The sequence below is a fragment of the Neltuma alba genome, unplaced genomic scaffold (genome assembly GCF_004799145.2).
Source record: "Neltuma alba isolate B1F8T4 unplaced genomic scaffold, ASM479914v2 tig00004377_pilon, whole genome shotgun sequence".
Classification (NCBI taxonomy): Eukaryota; Viridiplantae; Streptophyta; class Magnoliopsida; order Fabales; family Fabaceae; genus Neltuma; species Neltuma alba.
Window position 1 is genome coordinate 168,131 of NW_021633681.1, and position 16,746 is coordinate 184,876.

A 16,746-nucleotide genomic window follows, 5' to 3' on the forward strand; every position below is an offset into this window, starting at 1 on the left:
GGAAAATCAATCTGTTTCTTGATATGCCAGAGAAACTACGTATCTTTCTCCTATGCACTTGATATATAATAATGTAAAAGAAGTAACTTTATTATTACACTAATAACACGCATGATTCAGAATTCGGTAGGTTGGATGGGATTTGACGACGATGGTCAGCAATGATCAACTACATGGGGTTTTACGTACGTTTGCATCTTGCCTATGTACGTTTAATAATGGTGTTTTATTTACATATTTGTATCAGACACACAAGATTGACATGAATAATCCCATATATATATATATATATATAGATATAGATATATATTTGTATGTATTAATTCTTTTTTATATCAGCTAATAAATTCGGATCTCTTTTATTCTGCTAAGAAGTGGACAGATGCTTTTTTCGCTATTAATATTCTGATCTTACATAGGAATCCAAACGAATCTCCACAATCCACATGTTGGTAAACAGAACAACAGATAAGCTATCGAGGGTACACTTGAGTGATGGAAGCTTCGTCAACAGAGTATGGGGCTGATCTGCTTTGAGAAGACTTATCTGTGGAGTTCGATGGAAGGCTGATCTCAACAGTTCTGCTGTGAACCAAAAATGGAGGTCTCTCAGGTATTGCTACGCTAACTGAGTAACTATTGAGCATCAGAACTATTGTCTGCATTGTTGGCCTTTGAGCTGGATCTTCTTGTACACATGTTAATGCAATCTGGATGCATCTTCTCACTTCCTCTCTATTATAAGAATCTCTCAAACTCACGTCTAACACTTCCAACGGCGTCCCATCTTTCCATTTCCTCCAGGCCTGCAAAAGAAGTACAGTATGAAAGTCAAACCAGAAACAGAGCAAGCGACAGAGAACAAACACAAAGATCCTCCAAACTCACATAGTTCAGGAGATGTTCATCGTAGTTGGGTTCTTGAAAGGATGTGCTCTTTTGTCCGCTTATTATTTCCAAAATCAACACGCCAAAGCTATATACATCCACTTTGACAGACAGATTCCCATGCATTGCATACTCCGGAGGCATATAACCACTATAAACAAAGTCAAATTCAAAACATAAAACTTGACATGATGAATATTTCACAAACATTTACTATCAAAATATTATGTGTTTAAATTGAACAAAGGACATTGGCACAAAGTAATAAAAAAAGGGAGATCGAACTCACAAGGTTCCCACAATTCTATTTGTATTTCCTTGAGTTTGATCAGCACCAAAAATTTTTGCCATACCAAAATCTGCAATTTTTGCATTCAAATTCTCATCTAATAATATATTACTAGCTTTAAGATCACGGTGTATGATTCTAAGCCGAGAGTCTTCATGAAGGTAAAGTATTCCGCGAGCAATTCCTTGTATGATCTTGTATCGTTTTGGCCAATTGAGCATAATTTTTCTTTCATCATCTGATCAACATCAAAAGAAATGAAGAGATTAATGTGCAGTATCAAAGGGGGAAAGAAATTCAAATTAAAGAAGCTTATTTATGAATGGCATACTGAAAAGAAAATGATCCAAGCTCTTGTTGGGAATGAACTCATATATGAGGATCTTCTCTTCTCCATCCAAGCAAAACCCCAATAGCCTAACAAGGTTTCTGTGTTGAAGGTTGGCCACTAAGACCACCTCATTCTTGAATTCTTCTGCACCTTGCCTGGAGCTTAATGAAAGCCTCTTCACTGCAATATCTTGCCCATTAGGAAGAGATCCCTGAAAATACCGTACCTTCTTTGAGAAGCTCTGAACCCAAAACCAAATTGTCTCAAATTTTTACAGGGAACAAATAAAATACCTTGAAAACCTCACCAAATCCTCCTTCGCCTAGTTTATTTTCATGGGAGAAGTTGTTTGTGGCCAATCTGACTGTTTCCAGATCAAACTGCACGTGCTCCACACTGGAAATTTCAACTGCACATTAGCAGCCAGAGTAAACTTAAAGCTGAAGGCCTTCCGAGTTTCACATTGTTGGGTCAAGGATTTTATAATAGATTGAATCATCGATGCCACTAGCATATATAAAAAGTTTCACGGCTGCTAAGCTAGCAAAATGTGGAAGTACCAATAGAATCACAAATAAAACGCTATTTTTTCTTGAATCATACCATCGTTTTCTTCAGCTGGCGGCACTAATATGTGCTTCTTGCTTGCCCTTCTAGTTCCTAACCAGCAGAGAAGGAGGAAAAGCAGCAAAACAGTCGTAATTGGAGCCACAATCGCGAGGACTACGGCTACAGAGATCCGGGTTTTTCCTGCTCAAATTAATTGGTCGATCAGTTTCCAGTATATTACCACTTAAAGTCGACAAAACTAATAAGTGGGAGAAGTCAAAAAGCAATGCACAGGACTCTCCACAAATACCTTTTGGCGTTGGTTCTCGCGGGGTGATCACCGGCGATGATTGGTAGAACGGGTACGTTTCATATCGGACAATACAACTAGTTTGCAGGACTCTGGCCCCTATTTTTCCATTGCAGCAACTGGGTAAGGTCGAACTTGCTCGTTTTAAGCATGTTTCGCAGGTAGTTTCTGTTAAGTCCGGCGTGCACTGTGCTAGCGTATACAGCGTTTGAAAAGTAGAAAATTTGGCTTCTTTTGTAGCAAACTTCTTGTCAGCCCCGCCCTTTACGGCTTGCGTCTCCGCCGCGTTGATAGTCTCAGCCAACAGTGACATGAAGCTACTCTGGTTTAAGCTTGCCGCAGTATTCATCAAAATAAGCCTGGGGGCTTCTTCACTGACGGAGGAGAAAGGCTCATCTGAGTAACGTAACATACACTCGTTGAACCAGATCACTGACTTTTTATCTAAAGGACACCTTCGGAGTATTTGTTTGGCCGCTACGGAAGCGCAGTCATGGCAGGCATCGGGGGTGAGATCGCCACGGCAGAGGAAGGCGCCGTAGACAGTGCTATCGGAGTTTCCGGCGGCGGCATAGTAGAAACCGTTTTGGCGGGTGGAATTTGTGGAAAGCCATGAAAGGAGATGGTCGAGATTGGTTTGATAGGAACTATTGGAAGAGAAAAATGTAGTGTTTCGACAGTTGTAATATTCCTCTGTTTGGGCGGATGCTCTATAACTGGTTACTATCACTGTAAGGATCGCCATGAAGATCATGAGAACAGAGAGAGGAGGAGGATCAATTTTGTAGAGCTTCATTTCGTTTGTTGGTGAAGATCTCTGTCCCTCGCTTGCTCAAATTATACCCTTATCGCTTGGAATTGCAAGCTAGGACGGAGCTTATTGCTTCATTGCTTACGGTTCAGAAAGTCAATTTTGTAATAGACCAGAAAAATGCACTGTTAAAGAATATCACGTCACGAGAAAGAAGAAAGAACTTTTACAAAATTTATATAATATTCTAAATTAAGTTAAAATATCATATTGATTACTTGTTTTAAAATACAGTTTTGAAGTGTTGATTTATTTGATATATATGAAAATATCCTTGTATGCATATCTGTACCCGTGCTAAATGGTTAAGAATAATGTCAGCTAGGAATAAAGTAGACAAAAATAAATTGAAAGACGAGTAAAATTAACTTTGAGGAAAATTTAAATGATCAGATTACAACCAACTGAAATTAATATATAGGAGTGAAGTATGAGATAAATTTAAAAGTTAAAGAATTTTTGTTGTGAAATAAATAAAAGTAAAGAACACCAAAGATTGCATAATAGAATTTTAGTAGGTGGGAAATTGGTTTTAGGGCGTTGACGGGCACACAGCGTCAGTCGTGGGAAAAATGGGAAACGAAGACTTGGAAAACGGAGCCTCCCCACTCGTTTCCATCCGGTACGGCGAGTGTCGGGTCTGAGTTATACGGTCACTGTTGGTTGATTGCTGATCAAACGCGTAAGAAGATTCCTTTTAATTTTAAAATTTCAAATCTTTCTTACTTATTATATTTTAATAATAATTGATAATATTTAAAAAATAAATATTAACATATTTTTATAATCATTTTTAATTTAAAATCTTAAAGTTTTAGAGATTTTTTTAGAATTATTTCATTGACTAATGATATTGATTTTTTGTGACTGATTTGTATCTGATTATTTGAACCCAAAGAATCATCCACCAGTTCCAAGTCACAATGAACAGTTTATCCTTTCATATTCATGTGTTGAGAAGTAGTTAAGAACAGTTTAGTTAAGATAATATTTTACTATGACCGTAAGAATTAGCAGGGAATATATCTGGTTTTTAATATAAAATCTCAATGTACTTTATTTTTTGAATTTATATAATTTTTTTGAGAGTATGCCTATTAATTGTACATATTAGATATTCCAATTAAAGAGTAGTTCTAGTGCGCATAATTAAGGAATGTAATTTTAAAAAGTTAACACATTTGTTATAAATAACCAGTTTAACTAATTTTTTTAATATTTTTAAATTAACTATTGAGTTTTTATATTAAGGATTGAATCTCTTGTAACACATAGAATTAGCCACAACGCAATGTCAGGGGAAGATAGATAAATGATTACATAAAGGGTGTTAAAAAAGTACTTTTACATAAGTTGAGATAAAACTCTTCTCACATATTTATTTTACATGCCATAACATTACTTTTAAAATTATGATTTAGTTTCCACCCAAACCTCTTCTAAATCTTAAAACCAAGTCTTAATTTTTTACCAGTAAAGTTTTATGATCAATTTTAAACTGATTATAACTTTTAAACATTTATAATAAAGCTTTCAGGATTTACTATTGGGATACGTTGTTAATTACATAACCGCATTTTTTGTTTGTTTCATTTTTTTCCCCCTTTCCAACCTTGGTCCTTCTTCATAAACTGTATCATCTCATAAACCATGGTCATCGAATTTTTTTTCTTTTATGTTCCACTTTCACTTCCAATTCCAATTCTCAGCTTCCAATTTCTTGTTATCAAACGGGGCATTAAAGTATGTAAACGAATTCCAATCTCATTCGTATGCCTCCAATTTCATTGTACCAAATTAAACGAGACATTAGTTGACTTGGGCATTGACGCGGGGTGCCAGTCTATTTTGTCATTGGAAGTAGATGGTGGAGGAATTATTGGACGCGCAATGGGAAGAGTCTGAGAAATGACAATGAAGTATGAACACTCGAAAAAGTTTGGTTGATCAGGTCTTCATTGTCGTGTTCAAGAGGGGCTTCAAATCTTGTCACGACCTTTTCACGGATATAAAGAAAAAGAGGCAAAAAAAGGAAAAGCTAATTATTTATTGATTTGACTGTTATACTACCTCGGTCATTAATATAAAAGCTGGTTTGAATTTAAAATTTGATTCTAAATATAAGATTCTAATACACTTTGTCTCTCATATTTATTTATTGTTTTCTAAAGGTAATCCTTATAGTAATGATAGTTTTACCTAATACCCTTGATTAGTAAGTATATTTTATGAAAGACAACATTTATTTATTACAAATAGCTAACTTAACTAATTTTTTAATTTACTTAAATTAATCAACTAACTCTTATGTTAAGCACCAGAGGTAGTATATTTATATTTCTTGGGTTTATACTGACATACTGTACAGCTTTTTTCATTACTTCAAACGTAAATGATAATCAAGGAAATCAAGAAATTATTAATGAAAAATTTAATAATTTTAGCTATTTAATTCATGTCTTCCAAATTCCAACTGAATATGTAGAAAATCAGCACAGCTAATCTTCCAAAATGTGTCGTAATTAATATGAGACTGAGTGGAGTGAGTATTACGGTTCTAGCTAGTCCAGTCAACATCTTTCTTCTTAACCGCTGGTTCTCAAGTTCTAAATCTGCCTCATGTCCCCAAAAAAAAAAAAAATCTAAATCTGCCGCGTTGGAAATTCCAAAATAATAAAAACTACGAAGATAAATGAGAATGGCAAAAGGAGTTAGCAAACTCGCATTACACCGCCGGCGTATGAATTGAAACGGCGTTAATGATCACAAAATGATTCATTTCATGAATTCTGCTAAACTCTTTCTTCTTCTTTGCCTTGTGATCCTTGCGATTGCCAGAATCAAAGGACAAATTTACTGGTGTTCCCCTACAACTTATGCCCAGAATAGCACGTTTCGGACAAATGGGGATCTCTTACTTTCTTCCTTTCCTACTCTAACACCAATCAAGATGCAGGATTTTACTGCACCTCCGTCGCCGGGCAAGAAAACAATCCCAACGCCACCGTCTACGGCATGTTCCAGTGCCTCGGTGATATCACCGTCCAGACCTGTCAAAAATGCGTTTCTTACGGAATCAAAGATATCCTTCAGAGATGCCCCAACAATACTGGAGCCACCGGTTGTTACGACAAGTGCTGGTTACGTTACTCCGACCAGTATTTCTTCTCCAAAACGGAAGAAAAGCCCATGTTAGTTTATTATAACACCGGCAATGCAACAGAGAAGCTGGTGGGTGAAACCTTGAGGGAGATGGCGAAAGAGGCATCGCAAGGCGGAAGCAAGAAATTTGCGACAAAAACAGTAGACTATGATGTTTCTCAAACTATGTATACTATGGCGCAGTGCATGCCGGACATATTTGAGATTGATTGTCTCATGTGTCTCCGCAACAGCATTAGCAATTTGCCTATTTGCTGTAATGGAAAAATAGGCGGAATAACCGTCAAGCCCATTTGCTATTTAAGGTATGAAACGTACGCCTTTTACCAGGAACCGGCCCCGCCATCTGCGCTTCCGCCACCAGCCCCTTCGCCGGCATCCACTTCCAAAGGTCAGTTGTTACAGCTTCAAAGAAAAATTATTTTACGAATTTTTTCACCCAAATTTGTTGCGCTTGAAAGATTGTTTTGACAACGAAGCTAGAACTCTGCTGATAAATCTACAGGGTTAAGATTGTAAATTTATTCTAAAAGCTTTCATTCAAAAACTAAAACTCTTCTAAATGGAAGACCTTCTGTTTAAAAGTTTAAGTGTAAAGAATATGTAATTTAAACTAATAAATGATGTTTTAATTAATAATACTTTTTCATTACGAAGGGTGAGCTAACAATTTAGTGTTGCGAGCGGGATCAAAGCTTTGTACCACTATGCAACACAGGTATAACTTAGTTTTTTTGTTGTTTTTTTTTTTTGGTTTTATTCAGATAAAAGCAGGATTTCACGTGGGATAATTATTGCCATAGCTGTTCCAACGGTGACATTCATATTGCTCTGCTTCTTGTGCTTAAAAAGGAGGGCAAGGAAAGATGCTTCAGCTCCTGAACAAAGTGGTATGATAAATATCAGCTCTAATGTTTAATTTGATACACGCAAGTTTCGCTTTAATTATTACATGGAAGTTCCTTAGATGACTAATTAATATCATGATCCCTACTTTTTTTTTTGGGTTATGTAGTTGATATTTCAAGCGTAGAATCCCAACAATTTGATTTGGATACCATTAGAACAGCCACAAATGACTTCTCTCCTGACAATAAACTTGGTTAAGGAGGATTTGGTGAGGTTTCCAAGGTATATAAATCGGGATCACTGCTCTTAAAATCATAAATAACTATTTGTTTGCAAATGGATTTTAATAGATTGATTATTCCTTATGAAGAGTGTTCTACCTGGTGGACAAGAGTTAGCCGCAAAAAGACTATCAAGTGGTTCAAAACAAGGTGTGGGAGAATTTAAGAATGGAGTTGTTACGATGGCAAAACTTCAACGTGGAAATCTCGTAGGGTTACTTGGATTTTATTTGGATGAAGAAGAAAAGATACTCGTATACGAATTTTTGCCCAACAGAAGCTTGGATAATTTTTTGTTTGGTAGGTTTTGCAAAATTATTTTCTGCGTTTAGTTATGCATATGCTCACTCTTCAAATTATATAATAATTATTATTAACTGCATTGGCTAACTTGGTGTGAGGATGTGAATCTAATTTTTTATCTTATCATTTGAATTGGCTTGTTATTGGGCGTCCAGGACTTGAAAACCAAGGTAAATTAAATTGAATTGGTCAAGACGTTACAAGATTATAGAAGGCATTACAAGAGAGATGCTTTATCTTCATGAAGATTCTCAACTAAAAATCATACATCATGATCTTTAAGCCTCTTCACTGCAATATCTTGCCCATTAGGAAGAGATCCCTGAAAATACTGTAATTCTTTGAGAAGCTCTGAACCCAAAACCAAATTGTCTCAAATTTTTACAGGGAGCAAATAAAATACCTTGAGAACCTCACCAAATCCTCCTTCGCCTAGTTTATTTTCATGGGAGAAGTTGTTTGTGGCCAATCTGACTGTTTCCAGATCAAACTGCACGTGCTCCACACTGGAAATTTCAACCGCACATAAGCAGCCAGAGTAAACTTAAAGCGGAAGGCCTTCTGAGTTTCACATTGTTGGGTCAAGGATTTTATAATAGATTGAACCATCGATGCCACTAGCAGATATAAAAAGTTCCACAGCCGCTAAGCTAGCAAAATGTGGAAGTACTGAGAGAATCACAGATAAAACGCCATTTTTTTCTGAATCATTCCATCGTTTTCTTTAGCCGGCGGCACTAATATGTGCTTCTTGCTTGCCCTTCTAGTTCGTAACCAGCAGAGAAGGAGGAAAAGCAGCATAACAGTCATAATTGGAGCCACAATCGCGAGGACTACGGCTACAGAGATCCGGGTTTTTCCTGCTCAAATTAATTGGTCGATCAGTTTCCGGTATATTACCACTTAAAGTCGACAAAACTAATAAGTGGGAGAAGTCATTAGTACATCGTCAGGTTGTTTTGTATCCAAGAAAATCCAAATGCAAAGCCTTTGTGCCCGGCTACAATTGTTTTATATCACAGCAATTATTTAACTCAGGAGTCACTTCCAGAGCAAACTTTTTTTCTTACCAATTGATTTGTAAGTAAAGAACCTTGCTTACAAATGAAGTCTCGTTGACTGAATTTTTTCCTCACCAGTACAATCCTTTTGTTTCTGCTTTTTCTGAAACACAGATGCTCTGTTGGGTATCTACAGATAAAAGTATTGCACAAATTAAATACAACGATACAGCCTCTTAATGGGAGGCAGAAGAAAAAAGGGGCCAAAAACAAATCCAAATCTGAAATGATCAAATTTATATTGTTATTGCACACATATTTTAAAAATAAAATACAAACCATCAGTTCCCAGAGTAGAGAAAAACAAAAGTTGAAGTCTGATCTACTCTGATCTAACGAGGAAATAGTGTACTCTTCGACATTTCATTGATGGAATATTGATTGCGGTTGGCAAGCTGACTCTCCATTTCTGTAGTGGTTGCCACTGGTTCCATTTGACTATGTATGAAGAATGTTGGTTCTTGAGGAATTGGTAATTGAATTGAATCATTACTTGGATATTGAACAACTTCATTCATGGAAGGTCTAACTTTTGGGTTTCCTTGAACACAAAACAAGCTGACATGGATGCATTTGATCATTTCCCTATGTGACCCTGCTTCTATTAGATTTGGATCCAACATCGCTATCAATTTTTTGTCCCTCCAATGCTTCCAAGCCTGCCATTATCTCAAATCATTAAATCAAAAGAGCCCCTGCTATTAATTTGATCATAGAATATTGTTAACATAAGCTCCAATGACTGCTTTGATGCTTATAAAATGACCACGATGAAAGGTATGAGATGATTATTTGAGAAATATTGAAAGTTTCAGACTCACATTACTTAATAGTCCATCAGTATATTGAGATTCAGGATATTCACAATGAGAATTTACATTCTTCTTTCCACTAACAATTTCTAAAAGGGAAAATTAATTTGACAGTCCTCATACTTTTATCAGATTTGGAATCAGGTCCTTATAACTTTTTTTCATTTTATTAGATCCTTATTCTTTGCTCAGTTAGTAACGAAAGTCCTTCCGTTATGATTGTCGTTACTTTAAGGTGACAACACTGACGGGGCACTGTTCAACATCTTTTTTTTTAAAAAAAAAACCGGACCACTGTTCAACATCTCACTAGCATCATCTTCTTCATTTCACCTGGAACACTTACGCCTTCATCTTTTCTCTCCCCCGCCTCCACTTAGTTCTCTTCCAAACTAACATCATCATCTCTCTCACACACTTCATATTCTCTCTCTCCCTACCACTACCATTACCTTCTCTTTATCCCTTCTTGTAAAAGTTTCACTCCATGTTTCAAAATCATCAGATTCTCTCTCTATTTGTTAATGTATTTTTTTTGGGCCAGAGAGTAGTAGAACCTCTTCCATATTTCACTATTGGACTTAATCGTCTATTCAAATGGGCTAATTTTTCAGGAAAAAAATTTAAGGATGAAGACGATGAATCCGATGAATCTCACGACATCGTGGTCCTCTTCTTAGTCAGCTATCATCACCTAGATCCGCATCACCGTCTGAGAAGGGATTTGAAACAGGATGAAGCTTCTGGTGGTGGGGAGAGAGAGTGCATGAAGTGAGAGAGAGATGATGGTGTTGGTTTGGAAGGAAACTGAATGAAGCTTTTTGCTCTAAAAGGGAAACCAAGTGGAGGAGGAGAGAAAATGAGGGAGGAGGTGTTGCGGGTGAGGTAAGAAAGATGGTGCTTAGTCATGCCACATCACCGCTGTTAACTTAAGGTAACGGCAATTATAAACAGAAGGACCTTAGTTACTAACTGAGCAAATAACAAGGATCTAATAAAATGAAAAAAAACTAGAGGGACCTGATTCCAAATTTCATAGAAGTGTAAGGACTAAGGCTGTTCACGGGACGGATCGGGACCGGGACAGGCCCGTCCCGGTTCCGTCCCGGTGAACAGTAACGGGACAGATTTTCTGTCCCGTGTCCCGGCCCGTCCCGGGGTTGTCCCGTGTCCCGGTCGGGACGGGACGGATCCGGGACGGGACCGGGACGTCCCGAACCCCTTTTTTTTTTTTTTTTTTTTAATTTTTTAATTTTTTTTAATTTTTTTAATTTTTTTTAAATAAAATCTGATTTTTTTAATTATGTTTTTTTGGGCTTAAACCTTATAAAAACATCTTTTTATTTTTTATTTATTTGTTTGGACACTCTTAAATAAAAAATTGAAATATTACATATAATAATTATTAAAAACTCTAAACAAAAGCTTTTAACACAATAAAAACTTGCTAAAAATTCTAATCATCAATAATCTCAAATCATTAACAAATATAAAAACTCTAAATAAATATATCTATAGTTCCATACAATAGCCTCAAATCTTAAAAAAATATGAAAAAAATAATATTATATAAATGGGATAAAAAATTAAAAAAATTAAAAAAAATAAAAAAAGGACCGGGACGGGACCGGGACGGGACGACCCCGTCCCGTGTCCCGTCCCGTCCCGTCCCGGTCCATTATTTGTCCCGTCCCGGTTTGTCCCGTCCCGAAAAATTTCGGGACGGATCCGTCCCGTTCCAATAAGACCGGGACCGGAACGGGCCGACCGGGACGGGTCATTCTTGAACACCCCTAGTAAGGACTGCCAGATTAGTTTTCCCTTTCTAAAACTATCACCCCAAAACTGAAAACATTTGATTTTTCAGAAAATAGTCCAAACTTAATATATTCTGGAGACATATAACCCCTGCAATAAAATATATGTTAGAATATTAGCACCAATCGATTTGAGCAAAATCTTGTGCCAATATTTAAGTTCAATAGCAAAGTACACGAGCAAAATTCACAGGTACCTCTAGAGAAAGACAAATATAGAAAAAAGAGAGAGAAAAAACTTACAATGTTCCAACAATTCTATTTGTGCTTCCCCCAATTTCATTAATACCAACCATCCTTGCCAGGCCAAAATCAGAAATTTTTGCATTCATCTCATCATCTAACAATATGTTGCTAGGTTTGCGATCTCGATGTATTACTTTAAGCCGTGAATGCTCATGAAGATAAAGAATTCCTCAAGCAATTCCTTCTATAATTTTATGGCACTCAAGCCAATTTAACATTCTTGACTTTTGTGAACCTATTCATAATTAAATTACTTTGATAGTATTAAATTGAATGACAAATATGTTCACCTCTAAGAGTAATGAAAGAATGGATGGTACATGACTAAAAAAAATTGAAAAAATGGTAAGATGAGTTTGGTTAGAAGAAACAAGCCGAATAAAGTAATCTAGACTCTTGTTGGGAACATATTCATAAACAAGTATTTTTTTCTTTGTCTTTTAGGCAAAATCCTAGTAGTGCCACCAGGTTTCTATGTTGAAGTTTGGCAATTAATAGAACCTCATTCTTGAATTCTAATAAGCCATGACAAGAATTTTCTGACAATCTCTTTACAGCTATTTTGCTGCCATGAAAATAATTTTAAGACGAGAATATATAAAGATATAAAATTCTGCGAGCAACTCCTCTTATGATTTCATAACGTTCCTCCCAAGTGAGTCTTCTATTTTCCTGGGAACCTATGCACACTTTTTTTTTTTGGTGAGTGACGATGGAAGTGCCCATGCAAATAAAGATAATCTTAAATTTCAATAAAAAATGATAAAAAGGTTTAGAAGAAGCAAACCAAATAGGAAGTAGTCAAGGCTTTTATTGGGAACATATTCATAAATGAGAATTTTCTCTTGATCTTCTACGCAAAATCCCATTAAGGTCACCAAATTTCTGTGCTGCAGTCTGGCTATTAATAACACTTCATTTTTAAATTCTGCTGCACCTTGGCCTGAACTTTTTGAAAGTCTCTTTACAGCTATTTCTTGACCATTTGAAAGAATACCCTAAAATCATAGTTGATTATTAAAAATGGATTGCATTTGGGGAAAATCCCAAAAAAAGTCCTTGGAATATGAGAAATGCCAGATTGGGTCCTTAAATTTTAAAAATGACAGAATGGGTCATTGACCCAATCTGTCATTTGTGAAATTCAGGCGAATTGACAATTTTACCCTCATTTATTCATTCACTACAATGATTCAAGAAATCACTATAAGAGTTTAGGTGTTATCTAGATTCGTGTAGCAAATAACTACTCATTTTTTCATAGTCAAGTGTCTTGTTATTAACTACAACTAATTCTGTAATCACTAGAACAATGTAAGCATTACCTATATTTGTGTAGAGAATAACTACTCATTTTTTCTTAGTCAGGTATCTTATCATTGTCAGGTACCTTATTATTAACTACAACGAATCTTGTAATCACTAGAACAGTATAAGCGTTACCTAGATTTGTTTAGAGAATAACTACTCACTTTTGGTCAGGGGCAAAAATATCAATTCGCCTGAATTTCACAAATGACAGATTGGGTCAATGACCCATTCTGTCATTTTCGAAATTTAAAGACCCAATTTGGGATTTGGTATATTCCAAGGGCTTTTCTGGGATTTTCCCTTGCATTTGCGGGGTGCGCGCACACACACTTATATATTTAGAGAGGGACACACACTCAAAATTAATATCGATATATGACATGGATCACCTTGTAAACCTGTCCAAATCCACCTTGGCCTAAACAATTTTCCTGTGAAAACTTATTTGTTGCAGCTTCAATAGTAGCCAAACTAAATTGCAGAGGCTCCAAAGTGTTGCTTGCATCTCCAACTAGACAAATAAACCCCAAAAAAAAAAAATCAAAGTTTTACTTTCGAAAAATATTAAAAATACAAACAAACAATTAAGAAAGAGAAGCAGATATGCAAGTTTAAATTTACCTTGATGAGTTGCAGGAAAAATTGCAGGAAGAGGCGGCGATGCTGGCTTACCACTAGAATTATGGAAGACGAACAATTCATAGCGAACGTTACCACTGGGATATAAAACCCTTCCTCCTATCTTCTTGAAACTACACTTGTAAAGATACACAATCGCATCTCTCAGACATGCTATGCAACCTCCGGGAGAAAGGTCCGGCGAGCACTGAACCAGACAATACATAGTTTGAAACTGTAAACTCGCTTCTTCTGTCGCAAACTTCTTCTTCCCCATACCAGTTTTGGCCGCCTCGTCGGCCGCCTTGAACATAGTTGTCGACAATAAATTCATGAATCCTGTTTGGTTGTTGGCGACGTTGTTGGTGTTGGCCCCGCAGCTACTAGGACTCGTGTCGACGGAGGAAAAGAAGTAGCGGTACGAATAGCGAACCATACACTCCTCGTACCGTATCACGGCCTCCCATGAGACGTTGCACAGGGAGCGTATCTTTTTGGTTGCTTCAACGACGCACTGGTGGCACAACTGGAGGGCGACGTCACCCCGGCACATGAAGAGGCCGTATACGGTGTTGCGACCGCCGTGGACGGCGGTGTGGTAGAAATCGGTGTTGGCGGTTTTGTTGGAAGCTAAGGAAGAGAGGAGGTTGGTGAGGTCGGATTGGAAGGAACTATTGGCAGCGAAGGTGCGGCCAGAACAGCTGCTGTTAGTATAGACGGGTTGTGCTTGAGTAGTAGCAGAATAGAGAAAGCAAATAAAGAAAAAGAGTAACATAATTTTGTGGGAAGGCATGTTAATGGCGAACATGATAACTGCGACAACGGTCGGGTGTATTATTCGAGGTGTTTAAGGTAATAGCTATATGGTCGGTGTTCGGGGGTGTAAAAGCAAGCTGGGGAGCATCTCATCGATTGGAGGAATTGGTTAGAGGTCATGATTTTAACCAATAGAAAGAAAAAAGCAAAAGAAGATCTTATTAAACTTGCTCAAACGATTCCTTTCACAAAATAAATTTATAATGACAAAATGGAAGGATATTTAATCCCAGGACCCCTAAAAATGTTATTGAGTTAATATAATCTTTGTTCCTTCAAATTTGTTCTATTTTGATTTTGGTTCCTTAAATTTCAAATCATAAGTTTTGGTCCCTTAAAGAGCAAAATGACTTAGATTTTTATTAAATTATAAAAACTAATATTTTAAATATAAAAAAATTTGAGGAACCAAAATCTATAATTTGAAATTTGAAAAACTAAAACTAAAACTAGGACAAACTTAAAGGATAGAAGTTTATATTAACCCAATGTTATTTTTCTTGGAGGACTAAAGGTTCGTTTGGAATGCCTTATAAGTAGTTTTTTTTAATTATAATTTATAAAATATGAGGTAAGTATATAAAAAAAAGTTTATTTCGACTTACATAAAATATATTTATTCAAGTCACTTCAAACCAACGCTAACTAAGAATACAAATAAAAAGAAGATGGACCTTGAAGTCAAACGTGAAGCCTGAAGCCTGAAGTCAGTACAGTGTATCCACTCTGGGCTCTCAGTCTCTCAATCAGATCAAATTTCCAAAGCGGAAGCTCACGAGAATCGCTGCGCACATCTGATGGGCATTTGGATCATTTTCTTTTTTTTTCAAGGGCTCTAGCATAAATGAGACTTTAACTGAGGAGTCTACATTAAATGGATATCCATCTTGGTCTGTTACAATAATTTTCCACATGATGGAGGCAAGAACTTGCAATGAGGAAGACACGCTGAGAATGACTAAAAGGCCCATTGATATTAAATCAGGACGTTCTTCACTAATTTGACTAAAAACTAATGGAGAGAAATTAAGAAAGTTACTAAATTATTTAATTATAACACTGTCTAAAATATTTATATATATCATTAGATTATGTATCATCAATTTATAAGTGAGGCAAATTAATTTGGATAAAAACAACAAATATAAATACTTTTAGTAATTTAACAATTTTCTTAATCTATCCAAATTAGTCAGTTAAGTCTTATATTAAAGACTAGAGATAGTATTATTTAATTATAAATTCACATAAAACAATCTGAAACTGTTTGATTAGAAAATTTGACATAATAAATATAATAAATTTGATATGAGTATTTCTTTTTTCTGCGAAGAATAAAGTAGCAGACCTGAATTATCGCCCCAGATGGGATCGTGAATCGTGAGGAGCGTGGAAATTACGAACAATTATAATGGATTCCAAATATTATGCTCTTAGCTTATTGTCATCGATAAAAATTGACGAAGATATATGTGAAAACTTGTCCAAAAAAGTCATAAATGTCAGGCTCCATGAGAACGACAAGAAATTAAATAGAACCAGTGAGATGGTAGAAAACTACTGTGAATATGTGCTGGTAAAAAAAAAGAAAAACTAGTGTGAATATGTGTATTGGCTGTGGACCACCAAGATACAGTCTGGTTTAATGGAGATGAGAGGGAGTAAGATGAGGGATTTTACGGAATGATTCTGACTCTGCCAACTATATTTATTATCAACACTACTTTATTCATTAAAGCGTACATAGACCGCAGTTGACTTAAAAATTCTTTCGAGAAGAATGCTCTAAAAATTGAAATAATGTAACATGAAATTGTAGTCCATCCTCAGTTTTTTTAAAAAAAAAATTTTAAAAAATTAAATGAGGGTGTTGTTTTAAATAACAGATAATGATACGTTCATAACATTGAGATGATTAGGCTGGCGCGTAATAGTAATGATGCAGTCATAATGTGATAGGCATTGCTAAAGCCAGAATGGTTCCTCTCTTTCTATTGTTGGAGGTTTCCGGGCTGGGCCGTAGCATTTTTCAAGACGGCTGATTCTTGGGGTTCTATATAGTTGGGCTTTGTCAATAATACATGAATTCTTGGGGACCCAAAGTTTGTTAAGGGTGTGTTTGGATGAAACCAAACCGTGGTTTAGAAAAGTGATTCTGGAGAATAGATTCTGGAAAGAATAAATATTATGAAAAAGTAATTTTGAGAAGTGAGAGTGTTTGTATCAGAAGCACTTTTTATATATACAAATTACTAAAAAAAAGACATAAGTTAATATGATAATTACAGAAAA

At 36.0% G+C, this 16,746-nt stretch overlaps 2 protein-coding genes and 1 pseudogene across 2 annotated transcripts; 1 reads left to right on the forward strand and 2 right to left on the reverse strand.

The window, feature by feature from the left end:
* Positions 1-333: 333 nt before the first annotated feature.
* Positions 334-3,323, reverse strand: LOC114744539 (cysteine-rich receptor-like protein kinase 25). The gene is made up of 7 exons (XM_028932710.1): positions 2,368-3,323; positions 2,112-2,258; positions 1,802-1,917; positions 1,509-1,719; positions 1,178-1,415; positions 889-1,039; positions 334-806 (listed from the first exon to the last, which is right to left on the reverse strand). Exons 1-7 carry the CDS (start codon positions 3,161-3,163, stop codon positions 474-476), a joined length of 1,992 nt encoding a protein of 663 aa, XP_028788543.1. The 5' UTR covers positions 3,164-3,323; the 3' UTR covers positions 334-473.
* Positions 3,324-3,750: 427 nt separating this feature from the next.
* Positions 3,751-7,447, forward strand: LOC114744514 (cysteine-rich receptor-like protein kinase 25). The gene is made up of 4 exons (XM_028932687.1): positions 3,751-3,816; positions 6,068-6,731; positions 7,105-7,230; positions 7,356-7,447. Exons 1-4 carry the CDS (start codon positions 3,751-3,753, stop codon positions 7,445-7,447), a joined length of 948 nt encoding a protein of 315 aa, XP_028788520.1.
* A 1,718-nt stretch (positions 7,448-9,165) lies between these two features.
* On the reverse strand, positions 9,166-14,431 carry LOC114744516 (cysteine-rich receptor-like protein kinase 8; annotated as a pseudogene).
* Between the last annotated feature and the right edge of the window lie 2,315 nt (positions 14,432-16,746).